This window comes from Tursiops truncatus, chromosome 10 (assembly GCF_011762595.2).
Source record: "Tursiops truncatus isolate mTurTru1 chromosome 10, mTurTru1.mat.Y, whole genome shotgun sequence".
In the NCBI taxonomy this organism is placed as follows: Eukaryota; Metazoa; Chordata; class Mammalia; order Artiodactyla; family Delphinidae; genus Tursiops; species Tursiops truncatus.
Genome location: NC_047043.1, coordinates 48,909,349 through 48,930,234, shown reverse-complemented (window position 1 = coordinate 48,930,234; position 20,886 = coordinate 48,909,349). Strand labels below are relative to the sequence as shown.

At 39.1% G+C, this 20,886-nt stretch overlaps 1 protein-coding gene across 8 annotated transcripts in view; it reads right to left on the bottom strand.

The window, feature by feature from the left end:
* Positions 1-3,920: 3,920 nt before the first annotated feature.
* Positions 3,921-20,886, bottom strand: part of RBMS3 (RNA binding motif single stranded interacting protein 3) — a 715,503-nt gene continuing 698,537 nt past the window's right edge. For 7 of the 8 annotated variants that reach the window (XM_033864509.2, XM_033864512.2, XM_073810934.1 and 4 more), the window contains one exon: positions 18,916-19,435. In XM_033864509.2, coding sequence (XP_033720400.1) covers positions 19,384-19,435 — 52 coding nt within the window. In that variant the 3' untranslated portion in view covers positions 18,916-19,383. Of the gene's footprint in view, positions 10,469-18,915; positions 19,436-20,886 lie in introns of those variants that run through there. The other variant, XM_019946969.3, reaches the window with a different exon arrangement.

Genomic DNA, 20,886 nt, shown 5'->3' with positions numbered 1-20,886 from the left:
AGTCAATATATAAAGATTTAAGTTGTTGATCTTTTATTTTCAAATGCATTTCCAATATCCTGTGTTTGTACTCTCTTCTCACGGTTGCTGCTACCTTTACTGTATGTTTGCCTTTACTGGTGAGCTTTTCCATTCATAATTTTCTTGTTTCTAATTATGGCCTTTTCCTTTCCACCTAGAGAAATTCCTTTAGCATTTGTTGCAAAGCTGGTCTGGTGGTCCTGAATTCTCTTAGCTTTTACTTGTATGTAAAGCTTTTGATTTCTCTGTTGAATCTGAATAAGAGCCTTGCTGGGTAGAAAGTTCTTGGTTGTAGGTTCTTCCCTTTCATCACTTTAAATATATTGTGCCACTCCCTTCTGGCCTGCAGAGTTTCTGCTGAGAAATCAGCTGATAACCTTATGGAAGTTCCCTTGTACCTCATTTGTTGCTTTTCCCTGTTGTTTTTAATATTTTTTCTTTGTCTTTAATTCCTGTCAGTTTAATTACCATGTGTCTCTGTGTGTTCCTCCTTGGGTTTATCCTGCCTGGGACTCTGTGCTTCCTGGACTTGGGTGACAGTTTCCTTTCCCATGTTAAGGAAGTTTTCAGCTATTATCTCTTCAAATATTTTCTCAGGTCCTTTCTCTCTCTCTTCTCCTTCTGGGACCCCTATAATGTGAATGTTGGTGCATTTCATGTTGCCCCAGAGGTCTTTGAGACTGTCCTCATTTCGTTTCATTCTTTTTTCTTCTGTTCCACAGCAGGGATTTCCACCATTCTGTCTTCTAGCTCACTTATCTGTTCTTCTGCTTCACTTATTCTGCTATTGATTCCTTCTAACGTAGTTTTCATTTCAGTTATTATATTGTTCATCTCTGTTCCTTTTTTCTTCTAGGTCTTTGTTAAACATTTCTTCTGTCTTCTTTTTTTTTTGCAGTATGCGGGCCTCTCACTGTTGTGGCCTCTCCTGTTGTGGAGCACAGGCTCCGGACGTGCAGGCCCAGCGACTATGGCTCACAGGCCCAGCCGCTCCACAGCATGTGGGATCTTCCCGGACCGGGGCACGAACCCATGTCCCCTTCATCGGCAGGCAGACTCTCAACCACTGCGCCACCAAGGAAGCCTTCTTCTGTCTTGATCTGTGCCTCTATCCTTTTTCTAAGATCATGGATCATCTTTACTATCATTACTCTGAATTCTTTTTCAGGTAGATTGCCTATCTCCACTTCATTTAGTTGTTCTTCTAGGGCTTTATCTTGTTTCTTCTTCAGGGACATATTCCTCTGCTGTATCATTTTGTCTGCCTTTCTGTGATTGTGGTTTCTCTTCCACGGGCTGCAGGATTGTAGTTCTTCTTGCTTCTGCTGTCTTCCCCCTGGTTGATGAGACTGTCTAAGAGGCTTGTGCAGGCTTCCTGGTGGGAGGGACTGGTACCTGCCCACTGGTGGGTGGAGCTGGGTCTTGTCCCTCTGGTGGGCAGGGCCATGTCAAGGGGTGTGTTTAGTGGGGAGCTGTGTGCTCAGGAAGACTTTAAGCTGCCTGTTTGCTGATGGGTGGGGCTGTGTTCCCACCCTGTTTGTTGTTTGGCCTGAAGCGTCCCAGCACTGGAGCCTACAGGCTGTTGGGAGGGGCCAGGTCTTGGTGAGAAAATGGTGGCCTCCAAGAGGGCTCATGCCCCTGAGTACTCCCCAGAACTACTCCTGCCAGTGTCTTTGTCTCAGCAGTGCCCCAGCCATCCCCTGCCTCCACAGGAGATGCTCCAATACCAGCAGGTAGGTCTGGCCCAGGCTCTCATGAGGTCATTGCTTTTTTTCCCTGGGTCCTGGTGCACATGAGAAGAGTAGAGTTACTGTTTCCGCCAGTCATATGGGGTTCCTGGAATCAAACCCCATGGGCCTTCAAAGCTAGATTCTCTGGGGGCTCCTCCTTTTGTTGCCAGGCCCCCAGGCTGGGGAGCCTGATGTGGGGCTCAGAACTGTCCCTCTGGTGGGAGAACCTCTGTGATATAATTATTTTCCAGTTTGTGGGTTGCCCACCTGGCAGGTATGGGATTTGATTTTATCATGATTACTCCCCTCCTACCATCTCATTGTGGCTTCTTTGTTTTTGGATGTGGAATATCTTTTTTGGTAGGTTCCAGTGGTGTGTTTTTTGTTTTTGTTTTGTCAATGGTTGTTCAGCAGTTAGTTGTGACTTTGGTGTTTTTGTAAGAAGAGGTGAGGTCACGTCCTTCTACTCTGCCATCTCAGGAGTTGCTTCTTATGATGCATGAAGAAAGTGGTTTCTTGAGATGGAATCTATTCCTTGTGAAGATGCTGTGAAGATTGCTGAAATGGCAACACAGGATTTAGAATACTAACAGCTGCTACTAGAATTAGAACAATTTCAGAATGGCCGATCCCACCCTCCTTGCTGTCAATAGAGTTAAATGTCCCAGATGATTTGGGGAAAGGGTGACAGTGAAATATCCGGCTGCTCTGCTAAGGTTCTGAATTAGGGAAAGGCAGCGTTGAAGGGTCTGAAGGTCCTCCCTGTGTGTGGTTGAGAGAAGATATGATTGCATTCAGACCAGGTAGTCTCTCCATCCACTTTGCATCTAGCCATGGAAGGGTTAAGTGTATTGCTCACAAAATCTCCTGATCTTATTTCATGCTAATATGTTATCATAAGCCAGTGCTTACTAGAATATGACATACTTGTAAATGAGAAGCGTCTTTTTATCATTAGGATGTTTACAGAGTGTCCGTGTTCTGGGCACTGTTAAATGAAATAGTCAATGAAAAGTTATGCTTATTTGCTAAATAGGTCCTTTCCTTCCAGAACAAATCACAGAGATGATGGAAACAGCAAGTTATTTCTGGGATGGAAAATGTGAATTGTGACCAAGTGATCAGAATGACTGTCCAATGCCCTCTTCTACAGAAACCACAAAATCTCAGGTCACATGAACTTTTGGGGGGAAAAAAAAAAAAAGGTGCCTTCCACATTGGCATTTCTCAAAGCCCTCGCAGAAGAAAAAACCTTAGAGTCTAGGGGTTGAGATTTTGAGTCTGTTTTGAGAAGCATACTCTAGCCCTTCTAGGATGTAGGTCCATGGGTGGGTTGCCGTACTTTCCAAGCCTCATCTGGAAAATGCGGGCAATGGCAGGACCCACCTGAGAGCATGTGTGTGGGGGTTGTGTGAACTCAAGTGTGGGGGCACCTGACACACTTTCTGGCAAAGGCTCAGCTTCATTAGTTGTGACTCTTGCTATTACAGCCATCCCTCACACTACTGCTTCTGTTTAAGACCTGGAATTTGGGTTTGGAATCATCTGGAGACTAATACAGCAGTGCCACCTGGTGACCACTTTGTAACAGAAATAACCTGCAACTTCCTAAGGGCAGGAGAAAGAACCTGGGAGAGAAGACTGCTCCGTTTCTAAAAATTTAAATGAAAAGACAGCCTTTTTGATAGCTGAGAGACTTTTTCATCTTTATTGTAAATGACACTCCTTTATAAAAAATCCAGAATAAAAACCCTCTGAGATTAAGTTTGAGCTATATTACTTTTCACTTTACTAATGTTGGACTGCAGCTAAAAGAGTTATCTTTGTCAGCACCCCTTTAAATACAGCATTATTGGTAGATGTTGGGCATGTTTGTTAGACAGGAGGTGGATGATCTCTGAATCCTTAAGCATAAAAATTGGGAAGAGTGTGTGAGGTCCTAGGGACACCTAAGTGGTCCATACCCCCAAAGCTCCTACACAATGGCTTTTCCAGGCTCCCTTGCATGAATACAGTGGTCCCTCTTCTCTCACGTTTTGTTACCAGGGATGGTTCTTTTTTTGAGAAATTCTATAGGAAGTCAATTAAATACAGACCCTGTACCTTCCACTATGCCCTCCCTCAATCCATCTCTGGTAGAGTGAAGAAAAACACAACGGCCCTACTTGGTTGATTTTATTTTCATTTTTTATTGAAAGCTTCATCAAAGAAAACAGAAGTTTAAACCTAACATCCACTGATCTACAGAAAGCCCAAGGAGTGGGGAAAATGGTAGCTAATTTGACTGTGGTACAGATGAAAAAATTAAAAATAAAGCCAGAAACATTGTAGAATTACAGAATTTTCCATGACAGAGACAGCAGTACAAAATGCTCTTAAATAAAATTCAAAATTGAATGATGTTTTGGAAATTCTATGAAGTCATATATGGCCTGAAACAAGGGTTTTAAAAGAAGCTGTGTCCCTTTTCCTTTTTTAGAAACTATTTCATAGCAAGTACACTTTTACATATATATTTTTAAAATTAAGATTCCAATTACATTCTTCTTTTTAACTATATGGAAGCAATAATTCCCAGAATGGTAAAAACTTCTTCAAGTGTCTCTTTTGAAATAGTTTTTATAGTTCTTGAAAACTATGGAATAACTCCTTTTTTATATATGAAGAAATAACATATTTTGGGGAGGAGGACAGAGCATCTTTCTTAATAATGTAAGACCAGAGAATTTAAAATACACGGTATAATCCTAAAATTACACTTTGGATACTATTTAAACTTGAAATAATTATTTTAAAAAAAATCCACCGGAGTGTCAAGGTCATTAAAGCCTTAATACTGTAATGCAAAGTCAAAAAATAAACACTGCAATTTTTTGGTCCAAGACTTAAGATAGGGATAAGAGTGCATATTTAACGAAGGACTGTTACTATATTCCCATAACTCAATTTTGAGTTGACCTGTTCTACTGGTTCAAATTTCAATAGTGAACAAATCCAAAATAGCTTTCTTTTGAGGGAAGCCAAATTCTTTGCTACAGTTTTTTCCTTTATATTCTGCAAGAATACAGCCAACTCTCAATTGTTTGTGGTGGATGGGAAAGGGATATTATGGATATTAAAATCCCACAGAATATAATGCACTGACATTAATTTTACCAATGATTTCAAACTGCTTCAATAAATGAATACCTAAGGAACAAAATAGACAGATTTGAATACTATTTCCAAATGTTTCTTTTTCCATCCTCAGGGTGAAATGCTAATAGGAGGAAATAGAGCCCAAGTCCTAATAGTTGAAAAGAGAAGACAAAACAGGTGCACAAAGTAGATGATTAGCCCTTCAAAATTTGGGAGTATTGTATTTCTGCAGGACTGGGGCTTCAGGGCAGTCACTAACTGGAGGGAATACAGTGGAAGAAAAGCATGACCCAGTGGCCTAGTGGTTGGGTCTTCCTGCAGACTCCAAGATTGATCTCACCCCTGCTTCAACTTTAGAGCTTCTGCGTAGAAGACGCTTTTCTAAAAAGTTTATTTTCCCTCCCAGAAATAGAAATAAATATGGAGAAGCCATCCATCCTTTTTTATGTGACAGCATAGGTAATGAGGTATAAAACCAGAGATAAAAGAAATCACCAATCTGGGCTGAGCTCCCCTGCCTTACATCAACATAGATCATTTGGGCCACTCAGGGATTTTGTTCTTAGCTTTTGTACTTTCCTGAACTCTATGTACTCCACAGAGGAGAGCCATGAACAAGAGCACTTGGATTAAGGGACCAATTTCAAGTTTCAGAATATTTTGTAAGAAATGTTCAATTTGAGTCAGACTCAGCTGTCTTCCAATGCCACAGTAGGTGTCATCTGCAAAACAAATTGATTCACTAATGAAATCCCATTATTACTCTGTCACAGAAGGGGTATCATACACAGGATCAACGAGCCTTTTTCAAGCCCGTCAGTCCCTCAAATTGGAATGAGGGGATGTCAGTCCCAGCAAGCTCAGAAGTTTGAAGCATGCCAGTCACAACATGAAAAACAAAATCTCATCCTTACTCCCTACTGTGGACAAGAGAATATAGATCAAGGCTCTATGACATGTTTAAACTTGATTATGAAGTGTGATTCTTCCAATGTGCTGAATGTTGTTATATACCTACATAAATAGTATACTTTCATTTGGTTTTATATCATATAAAAACATTTATCACTGAAACCCACTTAAAAATTTCTCTCGGCTGATCAGCTCATCTTGCAGTGGTTCCTGCACTCTTAAGAATGAAACTGAATTGTCAAATGTATTTTCAGTCTCCTACTAAGATTATCATCTGTCTAGACAGTGCATTGAAACTTTTTCTCAAGCTTAAAGAAGACTGCAAAGGTCATAATCACAACTCAACTTTCATTAATTGGAATTTTAGGCCACTGTGAAAGACTCATAGGTGGGCGTGTGTGTGTGTGTGTGTGTGTGTGTGTGTGTGTATATATATATAATAGACACCCCAATTATTCAAATAAAGTTAAAAAAACTAAGTACTTTTAGTACTTTTATTTTCTCATACATGGACTGAAAATGATTATAAAACAGTTTTGCAGGGGGTTGATGGACTCTGTAGGTATAGCAAACTTCCTGCTCCACCTAGCCTTCTCCTACCCTGGGCTTTCCATCTCTGATACAGACGCTTTTAACACCATGTAGTTTTTCATTAAGAGGGATGGAAGTGAGTCTTACATGCTGTCAAATGTGGCAGATGTTAAGGTCACAGGAGAATTGATTCAAGTGAAGCATGGCAACAACATCTGAATGATTGAAATCTACCAAGGAAACAAACTAACCCTGACCAAACTGCAGTCAGGTAGATTATTTTTAGAATAGCATGTGACTTGCAATATTCAAGACATGCCCGTGTTGAAAGACAAACAGGCGCCCACCCTCCAAGTATTACCTTTAGTTCACCTAGGTTTCGTGATGTCTTCAGAAGACATGGCCAGGCTCTAAGGAGCTCCCAGTCACTATACAGACTTCCTTCCTGACAATACCTCCTCATTATTAAAAGAATACCTACTCCTCCACTGACCATGGAACTAGAGTTTGGAGGAGATGATTTTTATCCCATTTGGATTGTGGTTTTAGTTTGTTTCCTGACATTTAGGCTAAGTCTTGGCAATTACAATTGAAAGGAAAAATGGAAACATCTGAATAAATGCTTGAAGTATTGTGAAACAGAATACTTTAAAAAATGATTGTAGTCCTAATTTGGGTTAAAGTCACCATAATCTATATTGCTGATTAAATTAGGACTCTGATGTCTATAGGTACTGAACACACGTTTTGGTTTGTTTTACTTTTCATACAATGTAAAGTATGAAAAGTAAAGTTTGTTTAACTTTTCATACAATGCTTACCTGTTGATGGTTTTACTTTTTCCCCAGACTTGATTCTTAAAAACAATTTTTAGGTGAGATGATGTGTAAATTTGAACATGTGCCACTTTTTCCTTCTTTTTTTTCCTTTTAGATTTAAAATATTTTATAGAATGGCCTAATATAAAAAATCCAAACACAAAGCACACATGGACACATAAAATGACATAGGCAAAATGATAAAATTTGCCTGAAGTGGTTTAAAAAAATTGAGATTATTGAAATTTTATAGTTGAAAAAAATGTTGCTGAATGTATAAATAAAGCAGTAGTTTTGAATAGAAACAGGAAGTTACCTAGGCACATTCATCAGCCACATGGTAGCTACCTCTTAGTCTCATTGTTGATTGTGTAAATGAGACTTTCTTTGTATCACATTATTTTGTTTTGTTTTCTTTTTTTACAGAAGAAAAAGAAAGCATGTTGATTTCATATTCAAATGAATTATGCCCAGGATAATCCTTATTTATACAAAGAGTTCAGAGACTGAAAAAGAGAAACAAAAAGCACAGCTCCTATACAGGTTTGTTCATCCCCCACTAACTTGGGGGCCCATTTCTCAAAGAGAAAACTTAAGTGCCACCCTTAAAATACATGAGAAGCTGAAAAATGGAACAGAAAAAAGCTGAAAAATGGAACAGAAGAAAGTATAAATTTAGGATTCTCTCTAAAGTATGGAAAATCATAAGGATGGCTGTGACCAGTTGAAACTTTTTCGTAGCACATGCTACATTGCCTTAGCTATATTTTTGCCTCTAATTGGACCACAAAGATATGGAATCACTCTCTAGATAATGAGCTTTCAATTCATGGGGTTTTTCAAATAAGAGAATTGGATTTATTTCAACACTAGGCCTTTGTTTACAGGTCATAAATAGTAGAATATTGATTATTTTTTTATGAGTCAAACTCATTACTCATGTTGACCTAATGGGAATATGCTTTACTTTTTAATATTTTAGTTTTTAAACACCTACCCTGTTTTCTTTTACAGTGCACTGTATGCATTACCCTCTTCCTTCTGGACTAAGACAGGTTCCTGTGACTTTGTGAGAAGAATTTCACCTATTGATTCTAATGATACATTAGAAAGCCATTCTAGCACATGGGTCAATTAACAAAGTTCCACTGTCCTTCATTTCAGGTAAAACTGTATAGGTTGAACATGGATTTCATGACTCAAATATGCAGAGATGTTTGGTAAGTCAATTTAATTCATTTTAGACAATGTTTTGCATCATTCTCAATGCAAATATATCGCCTTTGGCTTTAATAATTGATCAAATCTAATTATTTGGGTTCTTATTCATATAAATCATACAATTTCTTGATTGTCAACTAGCATTAAAAGCTTACCTAAATTCCACTAATAGAATCCTCAATCTTATTGGTCCTATTTGCCTCAGGGAGCTAAACTGAAATTAAAAAGTCTATTTTCTCTTTCTTCTGATGACACCAGGATATGAAAATACAATGAAAAGAGGCAAAAAAGAAAAAAAAAAAGATATCCCCTCCCCAATTGCGGAGTCAAGATGGCTATTCACGGTAGATGATGACAAAGACTGAGGCGAGAAGACAAAATCTAGAAGTGCGGGAATTTAGAAGGAAGACTATTGTTACAAATACAGTGAGACCTTTTCAGGAGACCACTAGCCAATCAACAGAGCATCACTGAGCTTTTTTGACAGGTGATCTTTCAGACCAGTTCAGGGAGTATCTTGAGTTCAAAATTCATAAAAAGAAGTTTCAACCTGTTAAACAAGTGTTTTAGCTCATTGGTGGCCATCAATACAGGCTTCACAATTCAAGAGAGCTAGGAAGGAACCAGAAAAGCACATGGAATTTAAAGCCATTTGGCTCTATTGGTTGGAATCCAGAACTCTTGGTGCTGAAATTGCTGACCACACAGGAACAAGCTTCTACTATCAACAAAAATACATTTAAAATAAAAACTTTTTTTTTTTGCAGTATGTAAAACACCAGTGGAAGGTAGTTTAAACAAACAACAAAGTAAGAACTGGTCCGGCCATGTAGGTCAAATAAAATTTTAAAAAAGAAAAGAGAAGAAAAGAAAAACAACCTCTATCTTCTGGACTGCAATAGGGTGCCACTTCATCTTTGGTATAAAATAGGCCATCCATAGGCTGAATTTGATCACAACTAGGAAAGACTACAGAAATTGTCAACAATTTCTCTATCTATTGCTTTTTTTGTTTTTTTGTGTTTTGTTTTTTTTTTCACTTTTTGACCATAAGCTCCTATCTACTTGTTTTTTTTTTTAATGCTCTTAAGCTAGGTTTTGCAATGTGACAAGCAAAGCTGACTAAAAAGTTTGTAAAGCTCATAAAAAAGACTGCAGATAAAAAGCACTAAAGCTTTTGCTAGCCATCACGCTTCAGAAATAAAAAAATCTGCATTCTGCCCCCCAAACACGCATTATTTCTAATGCAGTTGTTTTGAAACCAACGTTAATAACTTTACCGTAAAATGTTTTAGCCTTCTAGAATGATTCAACACTTAAGACAAAGTTCATCAGAAGTCCCAGCATTTTCCCAATTCTTGCAGTTGCCATGGTTTCTTTTATCAACAAATTTTCTTCAAATGAAGAAAAACATTTTCTTTTAAACTGTACAGTTTTTTTTCACCCTAAAAACTCATAGTCTTAAACTTCTGTACCAGTGAAAGCTGGCACAATATTTCAATTCTTTCTTTTTTAAACAAGACGTTGAGAGCTTGCCTCGAGAGCCTTTGACGTCCTTAAAATTAAGGCAATTAAGATTCAAGATAAACCTTACCTAAATATTTCTAAGAAAAAAAAAAATTAAAAAAACCAACCCACTAGATTTAAACAAGAAGGGAAAAAGAAAGAGTAGCTTAATTACTGAGGAAGACAATTTGTTTCCATTTCTGCTTGCCCACCTCTTGACATCAGATTTTCCATTAAAAAAAAAAAATCTATCTACACCTTCAGATAAATTCTGAATTCAAATGTTCTTCCAGATAAATGTCAACCTTCCATGTTTTGCTTTGTTTGCTTGTTTGCTTGTTGTCCTCTTCTGGGATATTTTTTTTCTTTAAAAAGAATGATGGAAAAAATAAACTGTCAGACCACATGAAGGAACCACTTGCACAGCACATAAAAACACGTTGTTTTCATTGGGTAAAGTAGAAAATTAAAAAAAAAAAAGCATTCCATTGACGCCTGTGCAAAACTGGAAGCCAACTTCTTGTTCAATGAAGTTTCTTCATTCAAGGCAGAGTTTCAGACGGACATTCTTCATTCGGTCTTGTTTATGGTCTGTGAAAACAATGGAATAAGAGGGGTCATTACACCAAAACAACTCTGAAATCACCTTCTGTGCTCTTTTCCAGTGAGCGCTCTTTAAAAGCTACCAAGCTCTTTCAATATAACAGTTATAAAAGCACATTGGGCTTAGGAGAGTGTCAAATTCTGCCACTTTCACACAAATATATATTTGAGCTGGAGTTTGTTTAGATCAATAGATCAAGAATATCTTTCAGTTGTAAAGTTGTAAATATACAAATATATCTAGACAAGCAATATTTCCTATGTTCATGGAATGTATTCTTCAATGCTTGGCTTGTGTTTTAGTTCCCCCAGAAATTCCTTGAGTAATTCTGTCCTTTCAGAACTCCCATGAGATTCATCACAAACTCAGTCAAACAATATGTGATTCCCTACTATGTACCCAGGATACAGCAATGGGTTTTATGTTTTTTTTTTAATTGAAGTATAGTTGATTTAGAATGTTGTGTTGATTTCTGCACAGCAGAAATCAAAGTGATTCAGATATACATATACACATACTTCTTTTTAATATTCTTTTCCATTGTGCTTTATCACAGGATATTGAATGTACTTCCCTGTGCTATACAGTAGGACCCTGTTGTTTATCCATCCTGTATATAAGAGCTTACATCTGCAGCAATTGATTCTTTGTTACCTCACGGAGCTCATTAAGTGTATCCACATAAGCAGAAGGCTTATGTAAATAAGACAGGTAAGAGGGCAATGTAGTTTTGTTCACTTTCCAATTTCTTTTCTTCTTCCTTGCATCTGTATCTCAACAAGGTTTTAAATTTTTGAGAGCAGGGACTATATTTTACTTCTTTTTACTCTCCAGGAGTCTGGCAGACTGGTAGGCACACTGTAGGTGTTTAACAAGACAAATGCTATTTTTATTATATGTCACTTTGCCAGCCCAGCCCACATAATCTCTTCTGATTCTGCCCCATCTATATGGCAGGGCTGAGCTAATAGTGGGTTGATCTTTACTCTTATCTCTTCCACCCACAGATCAGAATTTAGCTCAAGAATTTCAGGGGTATCTTTTAAAATGAAGATGCTTCAAACTATCTGTAGGTCCTATTTAGATGAAGCCTTCTTCCCTCAGTGTTCTGTGGGTTCTTCTGGTGCCCAGTTGCTTAATTTAGTAAAGAAACCTCAGTGTTGCTGGGTAGAGTTGTCCAGGTGTTTCACTGTACAGGATGCTTGGCCGAAGGAGTGCCTGGGGGCTGATTTTAGCCCATGGTCTGTTCCCCAAGCTGTGTACTCTGGTGCAGGGCTGCATTTGCTCTGAGCAAGTGGCCCTTATTCAAATTCACAAAAAGCCCTCAACAATGTTTTGAACTAGCCTGGGATGTTTTGACAGTTAGCCTGAAGGTTTCTGAGGAAACCCAGAGGGTTTCCTTTTCCTAATTTGCAAAAAGCCCTCATATGTCTCAGCTATAGCTGTTAGAAACCTGGGTAATTTGTTCCTAGAATCATGTAAGGAAAGCAACTCATTGATAGAGTGAATAGTTCCATTTTTAACCAAGAGTTTAAGTCTCTAGAAATACATATTATTTCTGTGTTATGCAAGAAAGTGGGGTTCCTTTTAAGAATAAAAGCAATCAAAATTTTCATAATAGCAACAGTAAGGGAAATTTTAGTAGTAGTAGTCATGGGAACCATGGTATATATTTGATCTCTCTGTACATCTTTGCAAAGTTTAGGTTTACGCCATTTACTTCTAAAAATCTACCTTGTTATGGGAACAACATTTTGTGTGTGTTTTTATGTTTGTTTTTTGGTCTATTCTTTGCTCCCACTCCCATCTTCTACCCTGGTATTATTGTGCATTGAGCAGAAAATGCCTAATATAGCATGAATCTCCATCAGAGCTGCTCAGTGAATGCTGTCTTAGTCAATGGACTACATGACACAGAACCCCCTCACTGCTCAGGTGTGTCACATGGGCTGATATCTAAGCATCCGTATTTATGAGTGAGGCTGGAGCTACTTTCAAGTTTTATAACCTTACACAAATGTTTCCAATATCCTCCTACCATCACTTGTTTCATCCTTCAAGTGATCTCGTTGCTACATGAAAACAAATGAGGAGAAATAACTGGTTGTACTTTACATTTTCATGATGGCTAGCTGAAGTTTGAAGGGAAAAGGTGTTGCTGTTTAATAGAACTGAATTCACTCCTGTGCACCTTCTCTGTTCTAATGAAGTGTGAAAGTGCACATTTACATAATGCTTATGTCATGCACTGGCATTCATAAAAACAGTAGGCTTTCAAAGTGTCAAGGCTGTGATCAGGAGCAACAAGAACATTTTAAGTTGTGCAGTGAGACTATTTTAAAAATAAAATGAATTGCAATGTAAAAAGAGAAATTTGTGTGAATGAGAGCATGATTATGAAAATCATTTGCAAACTGTAAAGTACTGTGCAAATAGAAATATATTATTATTCACAAGCTTAAAGGACATGTAAGGATGGTAATCAAGGGCATATAATTTGCTCATTACCGTACTGACGATTTATAGGCAATTGGTGTCATGACAGTTCAGTTAGACAGAGAAGACCCGAAGAATTAAAAAGACCAACAATACTGGGGTTGAGATAAAGGCCTTCTAAGGTCAGTGTGAAGGTTGGAAGACTGAGAGTTTGACCAAATTTAAGATCACAGAGTCGTTCTGAATACTCTCATCCTCCAACCTCCCCGTGCCTACTCCCCCCAAAAGCAGAGTGAATATATTAAAAAGTGGCAAATCATCATCTTAGAATTCTAGATTTTTAGGCTGGAAGAAGTCTTAAAGATGATCTAAGGATGCAATATTCCCCAGAGTCATTTCTAACAGATTAGCTTCACAAATTTTCATGTGAAAAGAGGGATTCTGTGATCCAGAGTGTGGAAAATCTGCACACTATACTCCCACTACTGGATTACCCATAGTAAACTAAACATGCGGTTAGGGCACCAACAAAGAAAGGGATCAATAGAAAAAAAATTGTTTCTGAAAAAATGTTATCTTTTAAATTAGTATCAAAATAATCATCATGCTGACAATAAAAATTTTGTTTAGTTCTTTAATAATTTGTTAATTTTTTGTTTGTTTGTTTAGCATTCCAAAGGAGGAGGGCAGCGCACACTCAAATCTTTCAGGAAGTATCTATCTATCTGGCCCTCTAGGGAGTCAGGGCCACTAGCATATTAACGGCTTTGAAGAGAGCTGCAATTAAGCAAGCATTTCACTTAGCTTAAAGCAGTGTTTCTTAAAACCACTTTTGACCATCCTCCCCACCCCACCTCCAGGGCAGGGTGGTAAATCCTAGCTTAGCACTGGAGACCTAATTTATACTTTCTGGAGAACACTGATCTAATCTCTCACTTTAAAGATGTGAGGGAGGCTCCTTGAGGAGACAACAAGTAAGTGGCAAAGATGGAATTTGAACCAAGGACTTCTGATTTTGCTTATTAGAATGTAACTTTGCTTGAAGACTCATACTTTTAAAGTCCTAGTTATTTTTAAGATTTCCTAAATAGCACAAAGGAAAACTGAGACTAACCTAAGCAGGAACAGGAATTTCCAAAGAACTTCCAAAATAAAACACAGGTATCATTTCCCGCCGTTTGGGCTAAGAGTAATCAGAGTCTCTTGCATTAATAGCCTCTTTTAACAATAGGAGGGAAAAAAAGCATGAATACAAAATGGGAAGTAATGTTTTTTTAGCTTGGAAAGTGTAATTTGGAATATTAAAATTATGCTGACCCATGATTCCAAATGCAACCTTTTTGTTCATATGCACATTTTAAATATTTCTCTAAATTTTTTCCTATAACCTTCTGTTGTGTTGTCTGTAATTTATTTATTTACTTTTTATTGGAGTATAGTTGATTTATATTGTTGTGTTAGTTTCAGGTGTATAGTAAAGTGAATCAGTTATACGTATAAATATACACACTTTTTTTTAGATTCTTTTCCCATATAGGCCATTACAGAGCACAGAGTAGAGTTCCCTGTGCTACACAGTAGGTCCTTATTAGTTATCTATTTTATATATAGTAGTGTGTATGTGTCAATCGTGTTCTCCCAATTTATCTCCTCCCTCTTTCCCCCCTGGTAACTATAAGTTTGTTTTCTACATCTGTGACTTCATTTCTGTTTCGTAAATAAGTTCATTGTACCATTTTTTTAGATTCCACACATAAGCGATATCATGATAGCTGTCTCTCTCAGTCTGACTTACTTCACTCAGTATGACGATCTCTAGGTCCATCCATGTTGCTGCAAATGGAATTATTTTGTTCTTTTTTATGGCTGAGTAATATTCCATTGTATATATATGTACCACTTCTTTATCCACTCCTCTGTTGATGGACATTTAGGTTGCTTTGATGTCTTGGCTATTGTAAATAGTGCAGCGACGAACATTGGGGTGCATGTATCTTTTGGAATTATGCTTTTCACAAGATACGTGCCCAAGAGTGGGACTGCTGGATAATATGGCAACTCTACTTTTAGTTTTTTGAGGAACCTCCATACTATTTTCCATAGTGGCTGTACCAATTTACATTCCCACCAACAGTGTAGGAGGGTTCCCTTTTCTTCACACCGTCTCTAGCATTTATTGTTTGTAGATTTTTTGATGTTTGCCATTCTGACTGGTGGGAGGTGATACCTCACTGCAGTTTAGATTTGTATTTGTCTGATCATTAGTGATGTTGAGCATCTTTTCATGTGTGTTTTGTTCATGTGTATGTCTTTTCTGGAGAAACATCTATTTAGATCTTCTGCCCATTTTTTGATTCAGTTGTTTGTTTTTTTGACAAGCTGTATGAGTTATTTGTATATTTTGGAGATTAATCCCTTGTCAGTTGCTTCATTTGCAACTATCTTCTCCCATTCTGTAGGCTGTCTTTTCATTTTGTTTATGGTTTCCTTTACTGTGCAAAAGCTGTTAAGTTTAATTAGGTTCCATTTGTTTATTTTTGCTTTTATTTTCATTACCCTAGGAGGTGGATCAAAAAAGATATTGCTGCAATTTATGTCAGAGAGTGTTCTTCCTGTTTTTCTCTAAGAGTTTTATACCATCCAGCTTTATATTTAGGTCTTTAATACATTTTATTTTTGTGTATGGTGTCAGAGAGTGTTCTAATTTCATTCTCTTACACGTTGCTGTCCAGTTTTCCCAGCACCAGTTACTGAAGAGACTGTCTTTTCTCCACGGTATATTCTTGCATCCTTTGTCATAGATTAGTTGACCATAGGTATCTGGGTTTATCTCTGCACTCTTTTGCTGTTCCATTGATCTATATTTCTGTTTTTGTGTTAGTACCATACTGTTTTGATGACTGTAGCTTTGTAGTATAGTCCAAAGTCAGGGAGCCTGTTCCTTTGGCTCCATTTTTCTTTCTCAAGATTGATTTGGCTATTCAGGGTCTTTTGTGTCTCATACAAACTTTAAGATTTTTTTTTTTTTTTTTTTTTTTTTGCATTACATGGGCCTTTCACTGTTGTGGCCTCTCCCGTTGCGGAGCACAGGCTCCGGATGTGCAGGCTCAGCGGCCATGGCTCACGTGCCCAGCCGCTCCGCGGCATGTGGGATCTTCCCGGACTGGGGCACAAACCTGTGTCCCCTGCATCGGCAGGCAGACTCTCAACCACCGCGCCACCAGGGAAGCCCCAAACTTTAAGATTTTTTGGTTCTAATTCTGTGAAAAATGCCATTGGTAATTTGATAGGTATTGCATAGAATCTGTAGATTGCTTTGGGTAGTATAGTCATTTTGACAATATTGATTCTTTCAATCCAGAAACATGACTTATCTTTCCATCTGTTTGTGTTATCTTAGATTTCTTTCATCAACTATAAGAGTTTTCTTTTTTATAAATTTATTTATTTATTTATTTTTGGCTGCATTGGGTCTTTGTTGCTGTGTGCAGGCTTTCTCTAGTTGCAGCGAGCAGGGGCTACTCTTTGTTGCAGTGCGCAGGCTTCTCATTGTGGTGGCTTCTCTTGTTGCAGAGCATGGGCTCTAGGGGCGTGGGCTTCAGTAGTTGTGGCACGTGGGCTCAGTAGTTGTGGCTCGCAGGCTGTAGAGCACAGGCTCAATGGTTGTGGCGCATGGGCATAGTTGCTCCATGGCATGTGGGATCTTCCCGGACCAGGGATTGAATCCGTGTCCCCTGAACTGGCAGGCGGATTCTCAACCACTGTGACACTGGGGAAGTCCCAACATCTTATAGTTTTCTGAGAAGAGGTCTTTTGCCTTCTTTGATGGGTTTATTCCTAGGTATTTTATTTTTTTCATGTGATGGTAAATGGAATTGTTTCCTTAATTTCTCTTTCTGATCTTTCATTGTTAGTGTATAGGAATGCAACAGATTTCTGTGCATTTATTTTGTATCAAGCAACTTTACCAAATTCATTGATGAGCTCTAGTAGTTTTCTGTTAACATGTTTAGGATTTTCTATGTATAGTATCATGTTATCTGCAAACAGTGACAGTTTTACTACTTCTTTCCCAATTTGGATTCCTTTTAATTCTTTTTCTTCTCTGATAGCTGTGGCTAGAACTTCCAAAACTATGTTGAATAAAAGTGGCGAGAGTGGACATTCTTGTCCTGTTCCTGATCTTACAGGAAATGCTTTCAGATTTTTACTATTGAGCATGATGTTAGCTATGGGTTTGTCATATATGGCCTTTATTTTGTTGAGGTAGGGTCCCTCTAGGCCCACTTTCTGGAGAGTTTTTATCATAAATGTGTGTTGAACTTTGTTAAAAGCTTTTTCTCCATCTATTGAGATGATCATATGGTTTTTATTCTTCAATTTGTTAATGTGGTGTATCACATTGATTGATTTGCATATGTTGAAGAATCCTTGCACCCCTAGGATAAATCCCACTTGATCAGGGTTGATCCTTTTACTGTGTTGTTGGATTTCATCTGCTGGTTTTCTGCTGTGGATTTTTGCGTGTATGTTCATCAGTGTTATTGGCCTGTAATTTTCTTTTTTGTGGTATTCTTGTCTGATTTTGGTATCAGGGTGATTGTGGCCTTGTAAAATGAGTGTGGGAGTGTTCCTTGCTCAGAAATTTTTGGAAGAGTTTCAGAAGGATAGTTGTTACCTCTTCTCTAGATGTCTGATAGAATATGCCTGTGAAGCTGTCTGGTCCTGGACTTTTGTTTGTTGGGTGTTTTTTAATCATAGTTTCAATTTCAGTGCTTGTGATTGGTCTGTTGATATTTTCTATTTCTTCCTGTTTCAGTCTTGGAAGGTTGTACCTTTCTAAGAATTTGTCCATTTTTTCTAGGTTGTCCATCTTATTGGCATATAGTTGCTTGTAGTAGTCTCTTATGATTTCCACTGGTGGGCAGAGCTGGATCTTGTCCCCCTGGTGGGCAGGGCCTTGTCTGGGGGTGTGTTTAGCTGGCTGCTGTGTGCTCAGGAAGACTTTAAATAGCCTGTCTGCTGATGGGTGGGGCTGTATTCCTGGCCTTTTGGTTGTTCTGCCTGAGGTGTCCCAGAACTGGAACCTATGGGCTGTTGGGAGGGTCCGGGTCTTGGTGAGAAAACGGCAGCCTCCTGGAGGGCTCACGCCAATGAGTACTCACCAGAACTGCCACCACCAGAGTCTTTGTGCCCACAGTGAGCCACATCCATCCCCCACCTCTGCAGGAGACCCTCCAATACCTGCAGGTAGGTCTGTCCCAGGTTCTTATGAAGCCATTGCATTTTTTTTCCCTGGGTCCTAATGAACATGAGGTGTTGTGTGTGGCTTCCTAGAGGAGAGTTTCTTTCCCCCCCTCCCCGAGTCCTGTGGAATTCCTGCAAACCCCATTGGCCTTCAAAGCCAGATTCTCTGGGGGCTCCTCTTCCCATTGTCAGACTCCCAGGGTGGCAAGCCTGGCGTGGGGCTCTGAACTTTCACTCCTGTGGGAGAACTTCTGTGGTATAATTATTTTCCAGTTTGTGGCTTGCCCACCTGGCTGTATGGGATTTGATTTTGTCATGACTGCACCCCTCCTACCATCTCATTGTGGTTTCTTCTTTGTCTTTGGATGTAGGATAACTTTTCTGGTAGGTTCCAGCATTTTTTTGTCGATGGTTGTTCAGCAGTTAGTTATGATTTTGGTGTTTTCGTAAGAAGTGAGCTCACATCCTTCTATTTCGCCATCTTGTCTCCACCTCCTCTGTTTTTTAAATTTAGCTAAAAGCCTGTGTGAATCCCATCAGATAATATGGTAGTCTCTGGCACTCTGTTCCAAGCAGATTGGAAGTTTTTAAGTATGCTCAGTGAGTTAGTTAATATATGAGATGGGAACAGAGATTAGCTATGTGGGAACACAGTGAGAGACACTGGTAGGAGATGAGAGATACTATGTGGCCAGAAGCATCTGTCAAGGCTTTGTGAGTAGGTGAAACTGGCTTTGGTTGTTTCAAAGCATAATGAGGAAATAAGTGATTCAAGACCTTCCTTGTTAACAGTTTAATGATGTCTGGATAAATGAAAATGATACCTTTATTCATCCAATCAGCAATTATTGACGAGTGCCTACTATGAGAAAGGCAGTATTCCAGATGCTAAGGAAAGACCAATGAAAGAGGCAGATGCCTCCCCTACTCTCTTAGATTTTGCTTTCCACAAGGATTAGACGTACAATCAATGGATCAATCAGCAAACAATCAAAAAGAAAAAGAATCTCAGAATACTTAAGTATATTCTGTAATAGAAAGTGGCTGGATAAATACCTAAGATTTGGTATCAGGGAAGGTCTCTCATGTAGGTCTGGATGTGAAAGATAATTATAAGCTAATCTTGGAAAGACTTAGAGGAAAAGCATTCTAGGTAGAGGAAACAGGAAGTTCAAAAATCTGGAGGTGGGAACCTGAGGCTGGAGTCATCTAAGGTAAATCAAATCCCATCATTCCTTCTCTTCAAGCCCTCCAAAGGTTTTGCAGCTCCCCTAGAATAAAAGTGAGAATACTTAGTCCACACAAAGCTAAGAATCCAAGGACCAAAGGCTCTATAAAAGCTGGTCTGTTCTACAACTTTCCCGCCTAGTTAACCACACTCCAGCCTCAGGTTCCCATATTAGACTGAAAATCCTTGAGGGCAGGGGTATGTGTCCTAGCATAGACTCTGGCATGATTCTGGGTACTGCAAGTGAAACTGGGTCTAGGTGTAAAGGTGGATGGGGACACTCTTGCTAGAATCTATCAGAGGCAGAGATGCTCCCTCTGGGTCAGGCAGAGACTCCCATCCCTGTCGCATCTTACAGTGACCATGAAAGGTGGGGACAACCCTGAGAAAGAAGAGAGCATCTCACTGTGGGCTTACAAGTGGAGGCAGCTAAAGCTGATTTAATCAATCAGGCAGGGAGAAGAGGAGGTTCTGGACAGTTGCAAGGAAGGGGGTTTGTATCTTGACCATTTTCTGGAGGTGGGACTACATTTCCCTTATAGAGAAATCGACTTTACAACAGTCTTGTTTGTTTTGAGAATAAGCCACAAGCAACATCCCTAAAGTTATAAGCTACACGTTTCCCTACAGTCTTATTCTATCTTTCCTGTGTAGAGTGGAGAGTATCTCTAAAATACTTTAGCCAATTCATGCTATCTTGAATACTCCCAATTTCACAAATGGGAGCTCATTTCCAGTTTCATTATGCTAATTAACTTGGCACTGCTTTCATCAGGCAACTCGCTTCTAACAATCATTATGCTAATTGAAATATGGATAGTTTAAAATACTTGTACAAACCTCTGGCCTTTCTCATTAAATGAGAACTGACCTCCTGTGGGGTGTGAAATTCTGATTAGGGTCACTGAGTGCCCCTGAAAAGTAGTTTAACCCATCACACATACATTTAATATCATAATGTCTATTTATATCTATACTAAAGGTATTTTAAATTAAATTACAGGGGGAGTCAAGATGGTGGAGAAGTAAGAGGACGTAAAGTTCAACTCTCCCCACAAATGCATTAAGAATACATCTACAGGGCTTCCCTGGTGGCGCAGTGGTTGAGAGACCACCTGCCGATGCAGGGGATGCGGGTTCGTGCCCCGGTCTGGGATGATCCCACATGCCGTGGAGCGGCTGGGCCCGTGAGCCATGGCCGCTGAGCCTGCGCGTCCGGAGCCTGTGCTCTGCAACGGGAGAGGCCACAACAGTGAGAGGCCCGCATACCGCAAAAAAAAAAAAAAAGAAGAATACATCTACAAATGGAACAGTTCTCACAGAGCACCTGCTGAACACTAGCAGAGGACCTCAGACAACTAAGAGGACCAGAAAGATCCCCACATAACAGAGTAAGAAAGATAAAAGAAAGAAGAAGGGAAAAGGAAGAGGAGAAGTGGGACAGGACCTGCACCCCTTGGGGGGAGCTGAAGGACAGGAGAATTTCCCATGTCC